Here is a 21,306-nt window from a genome sequence, read left to right as displayed (position 1 = left end):
AGGGAGGTGATTCTGCCCCTCTGCTCTGCTCTCTTGAGACCCCACCTGGAGTACTGCATCCAGGTCTGGGCCCCCCAGCACAAGAAGGACATTGAGCTGTTGGAACGGGTCCAGAGGAAGGCCATGAAGATGATCAGAGGGCTGGAGCACCTCCCCTATGAGGACAAGCTAAGAGAGTTGGGGTTGTTTAGCCTGGAGAACAGAAGGCTCCGGGGTGACCTTATAGCGGACTTCCAGTACCTGAAGGGGGCTACAGGGAAGCTGGGGAGGGACTTTTTACAAGGGCATGCAGCGATGGGATAAGGGGTGATAGAATTAAACTGGAAGAGGGCAAATTTAGACTAGATATAAGGACAAAATTCTTTACTGTGAGGGCGGTGAGACACTGGAACAGGTTGCCCAGGGAAGTCGTGGATGCCCCATCCCTGGAGGTGTTCAAGGCCAGGCTGGATGAGGCTTTGAGCAACTTGGTCTGGTGGGAGGTGTCCCTGCCCATGGCAGGGGGGTTGGAACTAGATGATCTCTAAGATCCCTTCCAACCCAAACCATTCTATGATTCTATGACTGATTCAATTAGACCCACAGCAAGGAAGAAAATGTGATTTACTGGCAAAGAAGGCAGCACCGAGAAACTGGAAGAGTAAGGTCACTAGTAGTATCAGATTTCCAAAGGAAAAAAAAAACCATGGATAAACACAGAAGTGGAGAAAGTAAGAACCAAGTCTGTATACAAAGGCTGTGGGGAAAACCATTTGGCATAAATTGATAAAAAGCTGCATCTTCATCTTTTTTTGACAGTCTTATGAGAGAAAAGAGATAGGAAAGGAAAGAGAGAGCGTTGCCATGAATAATGCTAAAAGCAGTGGGACAGTGAACAAAACCTTGTTATAAGAACTGCATGACCAGAGTATTGCTGAGACCAGAAGCTGAGAATTTCACTTCATGGTTTTGAAAATGTTTTCTCCCTGAATGGAGATGGAAAAGCAGGAGTTGGGTTTTTTTTTGCAGGAAGGGACTTAAAGAAAACCTAAATAGATTTTTTGTTATGACTTGTGGGCTGTGCAGCTTGGAGGTGGTTGTCAGCTGGCAGAATGTTGAATTGGCAAGACACTTCCAACCTGACAGCTCAGGGCCTGTTTCCCTGTCAGATCCAAGTTTACAGAGACAGGGACCCCACCCTCTCTTCTGCATCCTAGCCCCACAGTTAGGAACATCGCTTTTCTGCTGCCCAGTTACCCTTGCTTAGCCCTAGAAGCCAGAGCAGCAGGGAGTGGACTGTCCCAAGGATGTGGAATATCCCAGATCTCTGTCCCAGGTGACAGAGCTGGGAGAGAAGAGAGCTATGACAAGCCAGGCGGCAGGGCTAACCTCCAGCAATGCCTGGAAGGTGTTTGTTCAAATTTCATTTTCTGCCCAGAAAGTCAAGTTTGTGGGAGTTTTATTTATGGGAACTTTTGTTTCCATGTTAACTACAAGAAATTAACATATTTTTTACAAAAGTAAAAAAAAAAAAAATTTTAAAGAGAAAATTTGTGTCTGAAATATAAAATGGAAAATTCCTGATCAGTTCTGGTTAATACATAGGCGTTGCAACAGAAACAGTGATATCGGTGGCCATGTCACTATCTCAGGCATCTCTGGAGCACACTGCATAGAAGAAGGTAAATGTGTTTTAAAAGGACTTAGCATAGTTAAAGGAGAAGCCAAGAGCAGGGGTGTGAACCAGAGGAGAGAGCTCTTTAATCTAATGTATAGTCTTGGCACAGTACTAAAAGATATACACTGGCCAGGAATAAACTTAGCTTGACAATTTAAAGACCATTTTTTAACCACTTGAAAGTAAGACTCTGAAACAACCTTCTAATAAGAGCAGGGATAAAAAGCTTAACTAGTTTTAAAATGGAAGTTGAGGGGTTTACAAGAAGGGTTATACCGCAGTAGCACTGCACTCTGGTGTTACAGAGGTCCCTCCCTGCCCATCATCTCCGAGTCAGTCCTCAGGCACCTGGCTAGAATGCCAGTGCACTTTTGCATCTCTGGAAATACAGCTTTTAATAAATGGGTTTGAAAATAAGCAAGCAAGGAATCCTCCCATTTAATGCACAGGACACATCATTCAAATAATGCCATCAAGATTTCTGGTTTCCCAACGTCTTTGTCAAGCCACAGGAGCCAGAAGACAGGATGATACAGGGATGAGGTGCAGGGGCTGACTCAGCCCTAGGTTACCTCTCCTTCTGATTTCATGTGCAGCTGAGGGGGCACAATGAAGAGAAGCCAGCCCTCCCTCTGACTAATTCTGCCTTGCCAATGGGACACTCACTTGTTGCTTCCAAAGAATTATAGTGAGAACAGAAGAGCAAAGGCAGGTTTGAAAGTTAACAGCTCGGGAAGAGAATGGTATCCCATGTAACATTATTTGAGCCCAACAAAGCCGTGATAGCTGGTTTTAAAACAGGGAGAAGATGGTCCTCATCTGATTTAAACTAAGGCTCCTTTCCAAAGCCAAAGCAGTGTAAATACCCCTACTGTAAATTGGCCTTGGGCTCTCTAGAGGCACTGACAATGTTTCATTTTAGTGATTTTTGTAATGAGAAGGAAGGGAATAATGTGGATTTATTTAATCTGGTGAATGTTGGTGCTGTAGAATGACAGTTGCTCTCTGTCAGCATTGTTGAGCTGTGGCATTGTGGCATCCAGAAAACTCTCATTGTGTGCTTTATCCACAGAGCTGCCATTGTCACCAGTGCATTCTGTCCCTCCACGTGTTTCTATGACTGGCTGGTACAATACACTTGCTAAAAATATTATGCAGTTAAATATTACATGAGTACTGAGAGGCATCCTAACTCACAGTCTTTTGCCAGTGTAGCTGAAAACCTGTCAAATGCCAAATCCAAGAAAAACCACAGAAGCACATTAGCATGGCAAAGGTTTTGCAATAAAAACAAAGTGTTAAGAAAAAAGGAATCTAAGTAGAAATGTAATTCAGTATTCAGAAGGCATAGCTGAGGCTTTAAGAATGTGATACTTATTCCATTTAATTCTCTAATAAACTATTCATATATTTCTATGGCATCCAAAGTCAGCTGAAACCTTTAAGGATCAGAATAAAGACTTTCTTTGTCTTCAAACTCCAACATAATGCAACAGAATATGTTGAGAGTCAAAGTAACAAGGAAAAAGAAATTACAGGGTTTGAGTAGTAATAGATTTGTAAAGCTGAAATGAACTATATGTTAGTAATCCAAAATGAAAAAAAAAAAAAGTATTAACATATGGCCACTGCAACAGTACTGAAAATAGTAATTACAATCTGAGGAGAGTTACTGTACTGAAGAGTTAAAAAAATTATTGTGGTAATGCAGAAGGTACCATGTAAAAATGTTGTAGTTCATACAGTATGCTACTGCAAAGAATCCTCTGTGAAATGTGTGTCATAACTTCACTGACATAACTTTACTTTTCTTTCTTAGTGCTTTGAATTTTAAGTGTGTTTAAATAAAAATATAAATCCAAGAATTTGGTGAGGGTAAGAGCAGCCTGCTAAGGGCCTTCAATTGCTGAAACTGAAAGGAAGGAGAAGAAAAAAATACAATCCAAAATCTACCAAAGGAAAATAAAAATCCACTTTCCCCTACATATCCATTGCAGAAATGTATAGGTATATTAGAACATATGTATTGTTAGGCTCAGTTTAAAATAATCTTCACTGCATTTCCAATGGATGTACACTTGTCTCTGAAGTGAAGAGAAAAATCTTTGACATGGGAATTAATGCATTTTTCCTACAGTAAGCGAATATGTAAATAAGAGGTGTGTATGAAGTACATTGTAGTTTGAAGCACCTCTAGCTGAAGTGCCCCTTTAAGGAAGCTTTCTGGGCTGCTTTGTAAAAGTACTAAATAAATAACACTTCCATTTAGTGTACTGGTGACCTGGATAATAGATGCAACCTCCTGCTTTGCTATATCTGTTCTGATGCAGCTGCTGGCTCCTTGGAGGTATCTGTTTTCAGTAGAGCATTTTGCGTGTTCAGTGTCCATCAATTAAATAGAGCTCTCCACACAAAGCTTTACAACACTAATGCTACTGTGCCTGGAATGTGTGGATTAAACAAAAGATTGGGGCAGTGTAAACATCCTCCTAGGGCTTATTGATGCTGTGTTAAATTAAATGCTGATGGATGCATTGAGACTGCTCAGCTGCATCAAGAAAGGCTGCTTGTTTTAAACACTTAAGCATATAATCTCCTCTTGATGAGAACATGTAGTGCTGTTAGTCTTAATGAGAATTATGTGCATACATTGGACAGGATGTATCCCTTCAAGATTCACACCATAAGTTTGTATAAAATGTCTACAATCAATATAAACTCTTTTACTCTGCTGTGAAAGCCTTTATCACCATCTTAGACACCATGTATCACGCGCACCCCCTCATCTGCTTTGCAGCGTGTCAGCACCTCGGTGGTAACAGCCCAAGCTAGTGCTTGCACCCCCTGGCAGATACCAGCAAACTCCTCTCCATTGTTCAAGCAAGCATAACCTCACATTGCCCCACTCACCATCTGGTCTTAATCTTTACCACCTCCTGCAAGGGAAATGCTATTATCCTCACTTGAAACGTGGGAAATAAGGACTACAGGGTATAAGTGATCTCAAAGGAGTCTGAAGTAAAGCTGGGATTAAATCCAAACAGCCTCAGCCCCTGCTTGACCAATGTCCTACCCCATCTTTCTACTGGAAGACCGCCAAGGACAGGCCTCAGGAGGGCAGGACAGCAGAATGTCTTGGTCTGGAGAAAATGCGGGTATGAGGGTACTAGGTAGTACAGAACAGATGTTTGAACATTGGAACACTTGAACTTGAAAAATAATAGTGCTCGCTGCTTGTTCTTGTAATTTCACTTGTTGGAAGCCATGCGTTGGTCAAGAGCTTACACTTGTAAATGTTAAGGTCATGTGATTAAAAGTGCTCCATAATGGAGTTCTGACTGACTGTGTTATAATATGTGTCAAACAAAATGTATGTCATTTCAGCTGCATAATCCATCTGTTTAGCTGTTCATCTATTACAAGCATCCATATTAATTTAACAAATTGCAATTCACATTTCAGAATAAATTGTATAGCTAAATGCCGTAGCATGTCTATTTAAATTCAAACATTTGCTATAAACAAATAAGTCAAATATGAAGATGTTAGAGGACGTACAGACAATAAGGCAGCTTTCTTACTAGCTAATAAGTTAGATAGCTTGGTGCAGGACTTACAAGATTTGGATGTTTACTCTGATTTTTTCTACTGATCTCCTGAGGGTCATTGGAAATTTATTTCTCTGTGCCTTTATTTCCCCAAGTGAAAATGAAGAGAATGGTCCATACTCCTGTGCATTGACCTGTAGATACAAAATACATCATCAGAACAAGTTATTAATAGCTTATTTTCAGTGAATAATAAATGGGCCAAATTCAATAAATATATTATTAACATGATTTTTCATCCAACATTAAAACACTATGTGTGCGATGGTACACTGCAAATATTGTATATGTAATCACCAGCCGCTCCAAAAGACGTAATCAATTAAATTGTTTACTAAAAGGTAAAGAAACTATCATTCCTCATTCATATACAGTAAAGCTGGTAGCAATATATTCTCATTTAAGCCTTCCAAACGCTTTCAGGTTGTTTTTTCTTGTCAGGTTGGACACAATAAATCTGAATTAGAAGCCTAGCCTTGCTTCAGTCAAAATTCACCTGGTTTCAAAAAGTCTGCTTTTCCTCCTCTTCTAGATGGTGACAAGGCTGATATTTCTGCCAGTATTTATCCAGACATAAACATCATTGCTGGAGCCCTGAAGCTATACTTCAGAGACTTACCAATTCCCGTGATCACCTACGACACCTATTCCAAGTTCATAGAGGCAGCAAGTAAGTATTGCATAGTAATTTGTACCGGTCTTTAATTACATTTCCCATCCAAAAAGCTGTCCACATTGAAGAAAAAGAAAAGACAGGCAATAAATTGGAAGCAAGGGCATTGTTCTGTTTATTACTCCTCTGCCATGTCCTTCTTTCACATGAAGCTTTTGCCTGAATGTTATTGCAGATGGGCCATCATGCAGGTACACCATCCCAGGGCTGCTGTCCCATCCGCAGACACATGTGAGACTGGGTGATGCGTGACAGGTCAGGGATGAGTGAACAGTGTGAGCTTGGAGGGTGCTTCCCATTTCCTCACCACTTTCCCCATCTCCAATCTCATGGCCTCCTTTGGCAACAAATCTGCACCATTGACAAGCATATCCCCTCCTTCAGTCGGTGAGGGATCAGAGCAATGAGGCACACCACAAACCACACCCGCCCTGCAGTTCAGGTGCATCCACTGTTCCTTAGGTCCTACAGTATCTAACCTGTGTCCAGGTGGGAGGCACATGCATTTACCCCCTGCCCATAGCCTGCAGGTCATGGGTGTGTGCTACCAGAGAGGGAGGAGGACAGCAGCATTCATTGCCATAATGTTGTCAGAGAGAGCTGAGATTTGCCTCAAATTCTGCTCTCCGGGGCACAGACTTCCACATAATGATAGTCACTCATGAAAACTCACTAAGTAAATTGCATCAAAGTCAGGTTATTAGCAAAAAATGTCAAAGACCTGAGGTGTCTAAGAAGTAGCATGCTTTCTTCTTTTAAAAATATCCTTAGTAATTTTGAAATGGCACCCAATATATGATAAGCAGCAGGAAGAGTGGTCTGGCTGTGTGACTGTGCTGCCTTCCCTTCCCCTCTGAGTTACCCCACCTCACCCTCCCCATGCAACCCCAGATACCTTTCTCCTGCACTCTCCTCTTCCTCCTTGTCAGCAAAATTATTCTTGCTTGTCACTAGTCCTATGAAAAACACACCAATCTCTCAAAGATTCTTAATCTAAAATTTGAAGCTCCTGGTGCCATTTGGATGGAAAGTCACACAGCAAATATAACTCTGACTCAGTTCACACCTTAGGGATCCACACTTTTCATGTAAAATAAATGTAAATCCTGCTCAGATTTTTAGAGAGATTGCCAAATGAGCACTGATGCTCTCCAATCACTGAGACCTACACATTTAAAGATGTTCAGGAATCTTTGTTTATGTAATTCCATGTTATTTCAATGTCTAGCTAAATTTATATATTCAAACACAGTCTCTAAAGCATATATCCACACTCCTATCTGGTGTTGAAGGCTAGTGGAAGTAATCTTATGTAAGATTTTAAAGAGCCAGTTCTGGGCAGAGTATTATGAAGCACTTCATGAAGCTTGGATACTGTACCTGTACAGGCCTGTAGATAGAGCTCAGACCATAGAGATTACTATTGGGTGGTCTTTGTTGCTGATTTGTTTGTAAAGCCTTTTTTTTTTGAGGATGCAGAAGTTGCTGATAATCCCCATGTTTATGAGTTTAATATTTATCCCTCCAAGCACAGTCAATGGCTTGTAAATTACTCCGTAATAATAATTTAGCTTCCTTAATTATTGGTGTTTACAAATGGAAAGCCCTATTAGCATTAATCCTGTTTGGTGTTTTTACAGAAATCTCCAATCCTGATGAACGACTAGAAGCAATACATGAAGTGTTGATGTTACTCCCTGCTGCTCACTATGAGACGCTTAGATACCTAATGATTCATCTGAAAAAGTGAGTTAATTGGCATGTAGGATAATTCTTGAAGAGCTTAACAATTTTCTGCTTTGAAAGAGAGATATTGCTGAAAGTACCAATTAAGCTTCCATTAGGGCACTGCCACTAAAACAATAATGCTGCAAATACACAGGAAAGCTATGTTTGTATAACTGCAGATACGCTATGCACATACATAGCACAGATCCTTTTGCTGGCAGATCATTGCAAGTCTTTGAAAAGTTAATTGAGATTTGCCACATTTCTCTGAGGCAGATAATATATGAAAAATACCAGGATGGTAGGTACTTCAGAGATACGCTAGATGTGCTGCAGCAAGTCACTTGATCACACTTTGTTTATGCCTCCCCGTACCTCCTGGTTTGTCTTCCTGAACGATAACCCTAAAAGGAAAGAGCCGTCTCTTACAAGTTGTTTGCTCACATCACAGTTAAGCCAAGAAACAAGCAGGGCCTATTTTTTATACAACTAGTAGAAGCAGTACAGGCCCTTGGCAGTTATTTCCTATCTCTTTTGGTTTTAAGCACACTCTGCCTCATTTGCTTTCCAAAGCTTCTTTAGTCATAAGACATGCAAAATTTTCAAAAGTACCTAAATTTCATTGTTGATCTCTTCTTAGTTGTCCCACTACTTGCAGCACAGTTGCAAATTTGGAGTATTTTCTGGGTTTGAGCTGCAGCATGAAAAAAAAGTCCTCAACTCACATAAAACTGCATCGGAGAGCTTTGTGAAGCGCATTTCATGCTCCATCAAGTTCTCATTATGCAGAGACTTTTCCTCATTTTCAATCAGCTCAGGTCATTACAACTAAGTAATTTTACCTTTTGATGAGACATTACCTGGGTATGCAGGAGCTTCTTTGGACTCTGCAGAAATGACATGTGCAGACACCCACCCTTTGTCAGCACATACGCATGGACAACTCAGGATGAACCATGTTGGCTTTTAAGAAGGCCCATGGAGGCTGTAGACAAGCCAGGGACCTGCATACAGCATCAGTACGTCATGTCCTGGCAACAAATTTTTAATAGCCAAGAATTGACTTGCCCTCTTTCTTTTTCGTAAACTGCAGTACAGTCTTTGGTTCAGCTGTTGAGCTGAACTACTGATGAAACAAAAAAAAAGTCCAAACAGATGATTAATCTTTCTCTCTCAAACACCTGCAAGTCATGAAACGAGTTTCCTCTCCTTTTCCAAATTGTAGCTGTCAGCATCTGCACAGAAATCAAGTGCATGTCAGTTCCTATGGAGAATCTGTTGGAGAGATCTGAGTGTGGAAAGAGGGAAGGATTGTTTAGGTTCAGACTACACTTTCTGTAGAGTAAATATAGAGTCCCAACTCCAGCCCCATGGGACTCTTCCTGCATGGAGAAAACATGCCCTGGTGGCAGGGAGTCTGTTTATGTACAGACTGCAGGATCACAGCCTCTACACCAGCACTGTTTCTCACCAGAAAACAAACTGCACTGAGTTGCTGCTTAAAGCACTTCATATTTATTTATCAAATGGAAGGGACACCTAATTGAGCTTAATCAAAGTTGAGTAACTTTTGTATTGCTTTTGAAAAATTAGAGCTACTTTCCCTGAATCTGTTTATTGTCTTTATTGACTTTCTTCCTCCTCCATTGAAAGAATAACCGAGTACAGTCAGGAAAATCCAGCAGAGGACAATACAAGCAATGATAAATGAGCTTGTCAGTCAATTAATTAATTGTTTTCTTTAGTCAAATGGAACATTCTTTCTGATAACTTTTTGCTCAAAATTGGAGGAAATACAATAGCCTGAGCAGTCCCCCCTGTGGCGAAACACATACAACTCCATCCATGCTGACGTTGCAGTGAAACTGTGCAGCTGAATCTTCTCTGTGGTCACCCCAGGCCAGGCAAGAAGCCCCACACTCCTGCACAGAGGTGCTAGTAAGATGTATGTGGCATCACATAGCTGTTCAACATCTCTGCTGCATACAGCCACAGATGGAAAGCAGAGTGTTACACGCACACTTGTGCAGAGGTGGCTTGGGCTAGGCGGCCGTGGCATTGTCTTTTCTCCTTGCAAAGCCCAGCTAACATATCCATGCTAGAAGATGAGGAGGTTATCTGTGAGTAGGGGCACTAATGGACTTTTGTCCTGAAAGCAAAGAGGAAGAGTGTTTTTCTGTGACAGAGCCACTCTCTGCAGAGAGCCAATAGTAGTCCTACAAGGACCTTGCAAACAAGGGAAGACCAGATTATTTCTGGTTTCAGGCTCTTTGTGCTCCCTTGATGGCATGAGTGAATCTGCTGCTGCCCAGCTGGGAATTGCCATGGCCAGGGGTGGTCTCAGCTGTTGCCAGCAGAGCTGGTTCCAAAACCAGATGTGCTCCACCCTGGCACATGGAGTTGGAGGAGATGTGAAATTTCACCTGTACTCTGCTTAGTAACAGCAAGTGTCTGGTCCGTGAGGGACCCATGACCAATGAAGGGACCACAGCTGTCCCTACACTGCAGTGCAAGAGCACTCTCAGGACTGAACTCAAATGCCAAAGGCTTGCTGGGACAACACGGATGGGACCCAGCTCTGTTACCTGGAGGGAAACGCTGAGCACATCTTGCGTTTTTCCAGCAGACCTAAGGGATGACTTCTCTGCATCCTCGGCAGCTTGTGTTTGCTCCAGCCACATGCAGGCTGCCTTTTTTGGTATTTACATTATATGGCCCGTATCAGGGAACAAAACAGCCTGGGCTCTTTCCTGGAAGTGCCTCTGTTCTCTGTCAAGGATAGATGGCATTTGTAGCAGTCTGACTTCAGCAAGCCACCTCTCTGGACTGCTCCAGGATTCAGCAAGCTCCTAATGTGTAATGAGTCGTCAGAGTCACTCAGCTGTTGGTTGGCCTGAAATGTGTGAACAGGTGGCTTCCTGCAGGCTGGAAGCATGGCGGTCACTGGTAGTCAAAAGAAAATCTAAGTTCAGATTCAGGAAGCACATCCACACCCCCAGTGTGGTGCTCACCAAGCACAATGCACCAGAGAACTGTAATTACTGCAGAGTAGAGGACTGCTCCATACATCACCATTTAAACCATGATTATGCTTTTCAGAAAAGCAATTGTCACTAATTCTTATACCCTAATGGATAGCCATATGGAAAAAAATCACTTAAGAGTCACAGGAGGGGTATTGAAAGGCACTGGAAATCACAGCCCCACTGTAATTGCATTGCACTTGCTGTGGAAACAGTTACTATATGAGTGAAAGTAAAAATTGTTACTGAAAATTGCCATTATCTACCAATGCTTGATGTGAAGCTGGACTACAGATGAAAATGCATATATTCCTTTCTTCTGGGAAGTAAACAACTCCTTACCTTTTTTTTCATTTTTTTTTTTTTCTCTTTTAGGGTTACCTTGCATGAAAAGGAGAATTTTATGAATGCTGAAAATCTGGGCATAGTGTTTGGGCCTACTTTAATGAGACCTCCAGAGGACAGTACCCTTGCTACACTGAATGACATGCGGTACCAGAAGTTAATTGTGCAGATTCTAATAGAAAATGAAGATGTTCTCTTTTAGACAAAGAGAGGCATATCTTCAAAGCCGTTTGTTTTAAAATAATTAGTTTGAAGAAAAACCAACATTTCTTTACATTTTTTTAAACATAAAGGAGAAGTTCCTTGACTGCACTTCAATTTCTGCAAAGTTGCAGATGGATGCCAAAATGTTTAGGGAAAGCTTATGTCTCATAGACATATGCCTCTTTGTAGAAGGGAAAAAAAAAGGTCAGAAAAAATCCTCTTACCTTGTATCTTTTGCCTTGCCTCAGATGTATATTTGTTTTGCAAAGTTGCAAACAATTTTATTGTTAACTTATTAAGAAACACAAAACGTATTTTAATATGGCTAGAGAAGGAAAAAGGTACTTAATCAGTGTTACTTGTATACGCCTATACATTTCCCTCTCCATGAGACATAATTATATATGTCAGTTGTGAAACAGAACCTATATTATAAAGCTATTTTTACTTTACCTGAAAGAATGGCATTTTATTTTAACAAACTATAAATCAATGCAGTGCATTGATTATTTTCCACGTAATTCTTTCCTGCATTTTTGCTATGATATATTGAAAACAATTATCACTAATGCAGTATTATCCTGACATACCTCTTTCATTGTAAGTGTTTTAAAGGAGAATTCTTTTCTTCGGTGTATTCCAGCTTTCCTTAGGTTTCTTCGCTTTTGGGCAGTAGCATCCTAAGATTGTACACTTTTAGCCATTTGCTATTTCCCAAAACATATAGTATTTTCTCTTTTCTCTGCCTTTTTTTTTTTTTTTACTCCCATGTAAAATGTGTTATTGAGAATTTTTCAAAAGTCCTGGTGGTAGTATCAGTATCACATGCCAGTTTTTTCTTGGATTATAGTAATATGTGAGTTAAGTGATGCTGGGACACTGGATATTTTCTGGCCTTGTTGAAAAGTTAGCACTTTTTTGGGTTAATTATGAAGGATTTGTTTTTTTCTGTAAAAATCGAGTTATGTTTTGTCATGTTTCTGTATTTATAAACGTACAGTAAATCTGCTAAAAAATGTAGGTATTTATCTTGAATGTGTTTCCTGATGGTTTGTTTAAAAAAAAGAAAAAAAATTAAAAAAAGAAAGAATGTGTAGGAAATGTGGGAGTTGGTAAATTTAATTATTACCAAATTTTAATATTTTTCTCCCCTCACAAACATTGATCTGCAGAGTTCATAGTCTAACTGCAACTTATTCCTAATGTTAAAACTGTTTCTCAGCATGAGATGTTTCTGCAAGCATAGAAAATCAACACACTTTACTACCAAACTCAATTTTCAATACAAAAAATATTATAATCCCTCATCTTCATCATTTGTATCATATGCTTGGTAACTCAGTGATACAGTTTCCTGAATTATTTCAGGGAGCACATGTTTCTATTCAAATTGAAAAATATGTGTAACTACGGTAATGAAGGGAGGTGGAAGGTATGACTGTAAATTTGTCATATTCTAGAGAAATAACCAAGGGCTAGATAGATTAACCCAGATTGCAGAGCAAATGCTAAATAGTCTGAGTTCCCAATACTTCCATAGATCCTCCTGACTTGTACGGGACTATTTGTTGTAGGTTATGTACTACTTAATACTGTCATAAAAATGATCTGGAAATGGTTTTATTTTGTGAAGTGAAATATGCTTTGTAATTTATGATAGTGTAAATGGAAGGAAAAATCCCATTAAATGTGTTAAAGAGTTCTGGTGTCTGTCTGACCACACGGCAAGCTGCCAAATGAAAATCAATGGCTAATTACCATCCTGACATTGCTAGAAACTTTCCTAGTTGGAAAACTTTGAACAGTTTTACTGAATGTCAGCAGTTTCAGATTGGCACTTGGATGCACACACTACCACAGCCAAGCCTATACACACATTTATTTTCTGTGGCCACCCTGAACCACTTCTGTGTAAAACTTTAAGCAAGCAACAAATTGCAATATCAGTCCAATCAATTTCCGAGAATCAATGCCATCAGAGCCCTTTTCCACTCCCTTGAACACAGACATTTGACTAACAATGATTTTCTTTTATTTTTTCTGGTCAATTCAGTAATGAGTTGGTTTTTTTAAGGCAGGAACAGTATTTTAGTACCCTTTTTTCTGTTTTTGTAGGAAGACAAGCAAGCCATTCTGCTTCAGTTTCTCCCTTTCTCTCTACCACTAACAAACTGGTAGCTTTGACATATCTCAAAATCTGGGGTCTTCAACATATGTCCCATCCCTAAGGACTCAATGGCACTACAAAGCAGTGTGTTTAGAAATACCCATGCACAGTGTCTCTGGATGGCAGAAATTTCTAAGCTGTAAGACAGAGGGAAGAGTATGATTCTGCGTCTTAAACCACAGATACCTAATGAGTTGTCCATGTTAGTCTCGGCTAACAATGGCCAGGGTCCTCAGGAGCGTACTGAGCACGGAGGTCAGAGGACCCTGTCCCTTCCGTACCTCATCAGTGCCACCTTGTGCTGGGTACACTTCGTCTCTCGCCTCAGACTTCCTGTGGCCATCCCTGCTGCACCTATGGCTGGGCAGCACCTCTGAGATCTGATCGTCTGCGTGCCAGTCAAGGAAATAAAAAGGCAGCAGACTTTTCTCTGCAAAACTGACTGCTAAAACAGAAGAAAAAGTGTATTTATCTTTAATTCATGCCTATATTCCAGTGCGCAGAAAAAAATGGATCTGACTTCTTTCCCTTTGCTTCAAAGCATTCAGCAAGAGTGTGATGATTTACCTCGCATGAGGCACTACTAGAGGGGAGTAAGAGTCATTTAAAAGATACTCCAGGAGTCCATGTTAGAGCTGCTGTAACTTCCCTGCGAGGTCATTTCATCTCAAGGGGAATGCCGCACTGCTCCTCTGGAAGCAGGTGAGATACCTGTGTCTGACTGCCCTGCAGCCTGTCCGCAGCCAGATGTTCGTCAGGAGCCTTGTTCCCTTCCAGCTACTGGAGAAGGCCTCTGGCAGAGTGCTGCAGGCGCAGCAGCAGGCCCCTGCTGCCAGCACCCACCTGTGCTTCCCGGCTGCCATTCAGCTAGCCCTGTCTTCTGGTGTGATGGGTGCAGCTCTGTACCCCCTTACTGCCGCTCCTCGGAGATACTGGGGTGTGACGATTTGCCTCCCCTAAAGCAGAGGTGTCTTAGCCATGATTAGTAAAACATTACATGAAGTTAGTGGTTTGTAAGGTAGTAACTTTCCTAAGTGCCGTGGAACAACTGAAATATCTTCTTTATACTTCTGTCTTTGTGAGACTCATTGCTGTCAGGTTTAAATAGTTCGAGCCTGTCGGGGCAACTGAGTGAAGGAATTGTTTCCCAGGAACACTGCACCGGAGACGAGGCAGCGTGTGCGGTGTCTGCCTCCAAAGCACACCTACTGAAAAGGCAGCTGGCCGGCAAGACCAAACAGGGAGCTATTGAAGGGTTTCCTCAACTGAGACACTGATTTGGGGCTCCTCGACCCAGAGACCAGCTGTTGTGAAACTTGATTACCTCTCTCCCGCTGTAAATACCATTGGAATGGGACAAAGGAGGTAGAAGTTACTGAGGAAGGGGAAGACTTTGAAAAAAAAACAAAGAGCGTAAGTGCAGATATTGTTTCCTCAGGAAAACTTTTTTAAATGAAGTTGCAAAGGAGACACGGCTTTGCTCTCAACTCCCTGCTCTGTGAGCTGATGTCATTTTAAGCTACAGAACGTGTCTGACAGAGCACAAAACTGGGTGAATTGGTACCACATTCATTTTATTTGTAAGCAAGAGGTAAGGCTACACTTTCATACATGCTTAACTGTCTCACAGCTCACTCAACATCTGAGCTTAGTGAACAAGCCAGAGCTGCAGGGGCACTTGGACTGAGACTCTGGGAAGGAGTGTATCAGGTTTGGGATCTCTGCTGAAACAAGGTACTTGGAAAGACCTGAGCTTTGTGTTACTGTCAAATCTCGGACACAGGCAGGAGGAAGGATTGCAGGCGTAGTACTGGGCAAAACTCTGGTCTTGGTGAGACCTCGGAGAGGTGCCTGGAGTAATAAATAGCTGGGCTGAAGGAAGGCTTAAAGTCACATTGCAAGGAGGTGAAAGTGAAGGTAGGTACTGAGAGCAGTTTGCAGAGCACGTGGAGCAACTGTGACATTTATGATAAGCTCAAATGCTGCACAGTGCAGATCTGTCCAAACAAGAGACACTGTGAGATGATTAACTGTGTTTGCACAGGGCCCTGCCTGGACTCACACATCCGGAAAGAGAGTGTTTTCCTAACCCAGCTAGGCTGCTGCTCTCTCCCTCTCACTCCCACCTGGAGATGGAGACAGTGGACAGCCTCTTCTGCTCCACCTTCAGCTGCTGCCTGGGAAAAGGCAGCCTGCTCCCCTGATCCTGATGATGGCTGGGTAGGTGCTGCCCTGCTGTCTGAGAAGAGGCCAGAGAGGGCAGAAAAGGAGATGGGGCTGGGAGGAAGGCTCACAGAAGGGTCCACAAGCAGGTACTTCTCCAGCTGTTCAAGATCCCCAAAGTGTCAGCAGCAGGAGAGGCGACGACATTCTCCCTCGATGCTGCAATCTCCCCAAACCTTGCTCAAAGGACACAAGCCGCAGGAGCCCGTCTGGCCACCTTCTTATTTCTTTATTGACAAGGACAGAGTCAAGGTCTGCAGAAAAGGGAGGAAGAAGATTTGAGTGCCAACAGTCCACCCTGTCAATAACCAGGAACTGATGAAAACTCTGAATAGGAAGGTAATTCACAAACACTTATGCAAGGAGAAGAATGCCATCTAACTGGATCTTCAAAGCAGGATTATATTGCTATATCCCCTACAGCTGTTTAAAGGGAATGAAAAGACTATAGGGCTTGTGAAGATAAGAGTGAGAACATCAATACTTTTTATGTTCTTTAGCTGTAGAGATTAATTCCTTGATTAAAGATCATGGATAAGATCCAGAAATCATAACCTTAGGGAACTATGATTATTGCTGAATGCTCTAGGGCTTGCAGATTTAGGACATCAATGGATCTTACATGGGGGCCATACTTTACATTATCTTTCTCTGAAGGCATGATATTCTGGATATAATTATGCGGATGCTACAGCTAGAGCCAGGACTGGGAGTTCAAAGCCTGAAGGACCTGGATTATTGCAGGATGTTGTAAGGACTGCAGTTAGGAAGAAAGCTTGTGTCAGTTGGGAGCCAGTGCTTTACAATCTACAATAGAAGTGAGCAGCTGGTTATAAGTAGAGAAACTGTTGGGGTTCAGTTGGGGATGGCAGGAACCAAGCTCACTGCTGGAAGCTGCCTTCATTGCAGGGCTCTGCAGGGCCTGATGAGGTGGGGGTCAAAGCATTCTCTCTTTTCTTCAAAGTATGAGCCATTTGTTATTACTAAGATTAAAGTTAGAATGAGGACTAGGGTTAGCAGTAGGGTTTGGAATTGTTAATCTTGAAGAACATAAATTACTGCTGGTAATATTTGAAGATACCTTATTTTCTGTTATACTATAGGGCAGGTATGGGTATGACCAATGTGCATGAAGATCCATATTATTTACCATGTGCTGCTGCGCAAGACCATTAGGAGACTGGGGTCCATAGGCATTCATAACAAGGTAACAGTTAGGGTTAGGTTAGGAATCCAAATATTGAGCAACCAATATTGCTACTGCATGCTGCACAGCCCTCCATGTTAGGAATAGGGCTGATGTCAATAAGGGACCATTATTTGTGGTGTGTGCTTTGTTGTTAAAGACATGAGTCTTATAATTAAAGTACAAATTGGGGACAGACTTTGGAAATCTGAAGCCTAACGAACCAAGTTGTTACTGAAGTTGCAAAAACTGCAGTGTGCTGGTACCAATAATGATCAACTCTGTCTTTATATTCAATGTGTGGCTTCTTTGGTTAGGAGTATGGATATTGGATGAACCAATTCTTTTGCAAGGCCTGCAGAGCTAGGAAAGGTACTGGTGTCAATAGGCACAAATATCTGTATTCTTCTGTTCTTCTATAGGAACAGGACCTTAGTTTTATCTTCAGATACTATAACAGTGAAAGAGAAGATGAGGTTTACAATTTGGGATCCAAAGAATCAGACTGAGTTTGGTGCCAGATATAAAAGTGTAAGAACAGGGCTGGTGTTAGGGCCCTACACTCTTCTGTTTGCTTCTGCTGTGGGGATTAATTCATGGGATACAAGAAAGGGCTGGTGGCTGGCTAGGAACTGAAAGTTTGAGGAGCTGTGTTTATGGTCTGTTTTGATGAAGTTCTGAGCCTTCCTTATAGTTACAGGTGTTGGTAAGGCAAGTTTCAGAATCTGTTGTATTCTGACACAGATTTATTCCTGAAGCTGAACTTCCCATTGAATGAAGATGAGCACTAGCACTGAGCTAACGCCTTGGGTTCCACTATGGGACTACTTGCCTTCATAGAGCTGCTGTTAGGGCCCATGTAAGTAAGGATATTGTCCACGCTAGCACTGGATGTAAGATTAGAAAATTTAAGACTACATCTGTGTCAGTCAATAAAATCATAGAATCATAGAATGGTTTGGGTTGGAAGGGACCTTAAAGATCATCAAGTTCCAACCCCATTCCACTAGACCAAGTTGCTCAAAAAGGGGTCAAGGACCTCTCCCATGCCAAGTGGCCCAGTCTTGCCCTGTCCACATTACATTGCACTTAACTGAGGCCCTCTCAAGGGGCCCATGGTGTTACCTGTGGCCTTTGAGAGTATTTTTTTACTAGAGGCATTGAATCAAAAATTGTAATTTAGCACCTGTAATAACACCAGGGCTGTGTTGCAGCCCGTCAAACTGGTGTTTTCATACTCTGAGGCTGAGATGGTGCAATGCATGTCCTAGACTGTTCCATGAGGAGTGGTTGTGTACTGAAGTGTTCTGAGGGTGCAAGCCCTGTTGCAATAAAGCTGGAGGACTACAGAGGCAGACAAACTGGTGTAGTTTCATCCATCCTGCCTAAGGGGTTAATACTCCTCTGCTCTTGCTGCCTCAAAACCATGCCTGATCAGTGAGTGTTCACTGACATAGACCAAAGTCACGCCAGGGAGTTGCCACCAACAGCAGGGCCAATTCACTGGGTGCAGGGTTCAAACTCACTCCCCAGCTCTACTTTTTTTTTGGCAGGACAGATGTAGCCTGAGTATGGATGCTACAGTCCCACAGCCTTAAGCAGCAGCCTGGTATCAACAGCAAAAATGTTCTTCCTTGTTATAAGAATTGTTGGAGTCCTTCCTGTAGTTATGGTAAAGGCTATGGTTTGAGATGCTGCTAGCACATGGAAATCTAAAGCCAGAAGAACTGAAGTTACTGCTGGCCTCTTCTGAGTAGACAGCCTGATGTGGATGAGAGCCAATTCTTTGTAAAGTCTTTTCCTGTACAAAGAGGTCCCTTGGTTTAAAATAAGGTGACATTTAGGGTTTGAGATCTAGGAGTTTCAAGAACTGATTTTAATGCTGAATGCTAGAAGGCCCACTTGTGCCAGCAAGTATCAGCGTTGCAATTGTCTTTCTAAGTGCCAGTTGCTCAGTTTCATGTCAGGTCGGTGTTAGAGTTTAAGAACTGAAGAATCAAACATGCTGTTGAATATTTGCTGAGAATATGAATCTAAGAAGAGCTCTCCTCTTTATAGGTGTCAGTGCCATATGTTCTTTTCTACAGTAGGCTCAAGCATGTCCTTGGCCTTAAGGTTAACATTTGGGAATCCCAAGTTACACTGACTGATTTGCTGGATGGTCTGAGGCTTCAGGGTAAAGAAGAGATCTGATACCAATATTCACTAGTGCCCCTGAGGCCATCACTGGATCCCCTTGGCATATTTATAACTGCATTTAATATCAAGATTAAAGTTGTTATTATGTTTCGGAAATCAAAAGGTTCCAGAGTGCAGATGGGCACTGCGTAGTTCACGGTGTCAGGAAGGCTGATGTCTGCAGTGGACGGGACCTCTCTTCTCCTATGAGTAGAAACGGGTCCCCTCAACACAATTAGGTAAGGCTGTAGTTTGTCAATCTAAGGTTTCCAGAGCTCAGTTTCAACTTGAACACAGTAGGGCTGCAACGTTTGGAAAAAGGATAGTGGGAAATGCAACAAACACCATTTTTTTTTCCTTCCTTTCTTTCTTTCTTTCTTTCTTTCTTTCTTTCTTTTCACTGTAGTAACAGTTTAGGTGTTGTAACTAAGATTACTTTGAGAGATGACATTGAAGTTAATCTTTGGGAATCTAAGTCTTGAGACTACCAGGGTATTTCTGAATTTTGGAGATTCTGCAGAATTATGAAAAGACCTGGTGTCAATATGGTCCAATCCTACATAAAAGGACCATGTTACAATATCGAGAAAAGGCCCTACGGTTTTATTTTGCAATGTACTGGGGTGTCTGCTAGAATCCTGCACATCTACCCTAGTTGGGACCTCAAAACACCACTAATTTTTATCCTCTCCTCCTGTAAAGACAGGACAGAATTTAACTGCAACAGTCTTATTAAATGTATATATATAGTATCTAACTTCCATGCATGGATGGAGTCAATGGGTTATTTTACTTTCGGTTTTGTATCAACTCTGTAAATATATGCATACTAAAGGAATGCAACAAGTACTGTTGCAGTGAGAAGGGGGCAGAACATACATTTCCACTGTCAGAGTTGTTTTCATATAAACACTAACCTTGGTGACAATCTTGTGGAACAGTGTGTTCTGACTGATTTGTAGCTTGACTGATTCATAGCAGTGACTTTCAAATGCAGAGCAGGTTTTGCTGTCCTCCTGTGCCACCACATACACAAGCAGGCAGTACCCTCCCACCCACACATCTCTTACGCAGCTTTACAACCTTCCTGTCTCTTTTCAGTAGACCCTGCTTTCAGTACAGTGTCAAAAAAGGACAAATCTCTGAAACAGGCTTAACTGACAAAAAAAGCTCTGATTTGATGTAAGCTTGGCATTATGTGAGCTAAGGAGTCAGGTCTATGGTAATCAAAATAATATAAACAAGTAATACAGTGGCAAATCTTTTGTATAAGCCTATAACCAGAATGGAAGCTGTAAATGTCAAGCAGCAGTATTTTTGCGAAACGGGCTTTTTAAAATAATAATTACCTTTATTTCTCCATAAATTCCCTTTTCCCAGGCACTTCCCTGGGACACAAAATGAGGAGAGATGCTGGTGTTCTTCTTCTCTACAGAGCAAGATGTGTAGCAAAGCAGCAGGTCATATTCCCTGGGGGAAAACTGCCCCTATGGTCTGTTGCTGTCCTTGGCCCAACAGAGCTCCATGCCCCGGTGCTATGCATCTTGGAAAATGTTAGTTGCTTATTGGTTAGGAGGGAATGTAAAAGCCATCTTTTCTCACTGGAATTTACTGCTTTATTCCATAGGAGACATTTTTTGCTGCTGCTATTAGTTTAGTATGATAGACAGAGTACTTTCAAGTGTGTGTGCATGCGTGCTTCCCTAGGGAAAAGGGCTTTGAAGAGCACAATCTCCAGCATAATGTAAGTGCACACCCTGGGCTCCCCTCCCTCAGTAACCTGCATTCACCAATTTCCATACATCTTATCTTTATGGGCTATTCAGGGAAGCTGCAAGGAGCAGAAGTTGATCTGCAGAAGATGAGGCTGAAGTACCACTGCTTTCACAAACTCCTCCACACGGTCACTGGCATCCTTCAGTAATGGGCTGTACAGCTGATGGGACGGGTGTTGGTGACCAAACACACATTACGTGCCATAGTTCGCCAAAGAACAAACCACCATTTTTAACACATAGTGTGGTACAAGCAAATATTTTTTTCTCATTTCTGGATTAATTTAAAAAGGTAAAGACATTTGTATGGCCATATAACCATCGTCCCACAGAAATTCAAAGTCCCAGTTCTCAGCCAGTTCAAATACAAATATTAGAAGGCGCTGTGCTGACGCTTACCGGGTCAGCTACATTCACGTTTTTAAAGATGGGCAACTAAAGACAATTCTGTTTTCTTCGAGGCTACAGAATACCCACGCACACCCACCGCGTGCACAAACAAAACGCGCTCCCGTGGCACCCATCCACTCCGACCCGCC

At 41.9% G+C, this 21,306-nt stretch overlaps 1 protein-coding gene across 7 annotated transcripts in view; it reads left to right on the top strand.

Annotated features, from left to right (window-relative positions):
- Positions 1–11,957, top strand: part of CHN2 (chimerin 2) — a 26,540-nt gene extending 14,583 nt beyond the window's left edge. For 4 of the 7 annotated variants that reach the window (XM_010075857.1, XM_010075856.1, XM_010075861.1 and 1 more), the window contains 2 exons: positions 7,579–7,684; positions 11,065–11,957. In XM_010075857.1, the coding sequence (XP_010074159.1) occupies positions 7,579–7,684; positions 11,065–11,236 (278 nt within the window). In that variant the 3' untranslated portion in view covers positions 11,237–11,957. Of the gene's footprint in view, positions 1–5,797; positions 5,936–7,578; positions 7,685–11,064 lie in introns of all 7 variants that reach the window. The other 3 variants (XM_010075855.1, XM_010075859.1, XM_010075858.1) reach the window with 1 other exon arrangement.
- Positions 11,958–21,306: the final 9,349 nt, after the last annotated feature.

This window comes from Pterocles gutturalis, unplaced genomic scaffold, assembly GCF_000699245.1.
Source record: "Pterocles gutturalis isolate BGI_N339 unplaced genomic scaffold, ASM69924v1 scaffold348, whole genome shotgun sequence".
Lineage (NCBI taxonomy): Eukaryota > Metazoa > Chordata > Aves > Pterocliformes > Pteroclidae > Pterocles > Pterocles gutturalis.
This window is presented reverse-complemented; position numbering and strand designations above follow the sequence as displayed.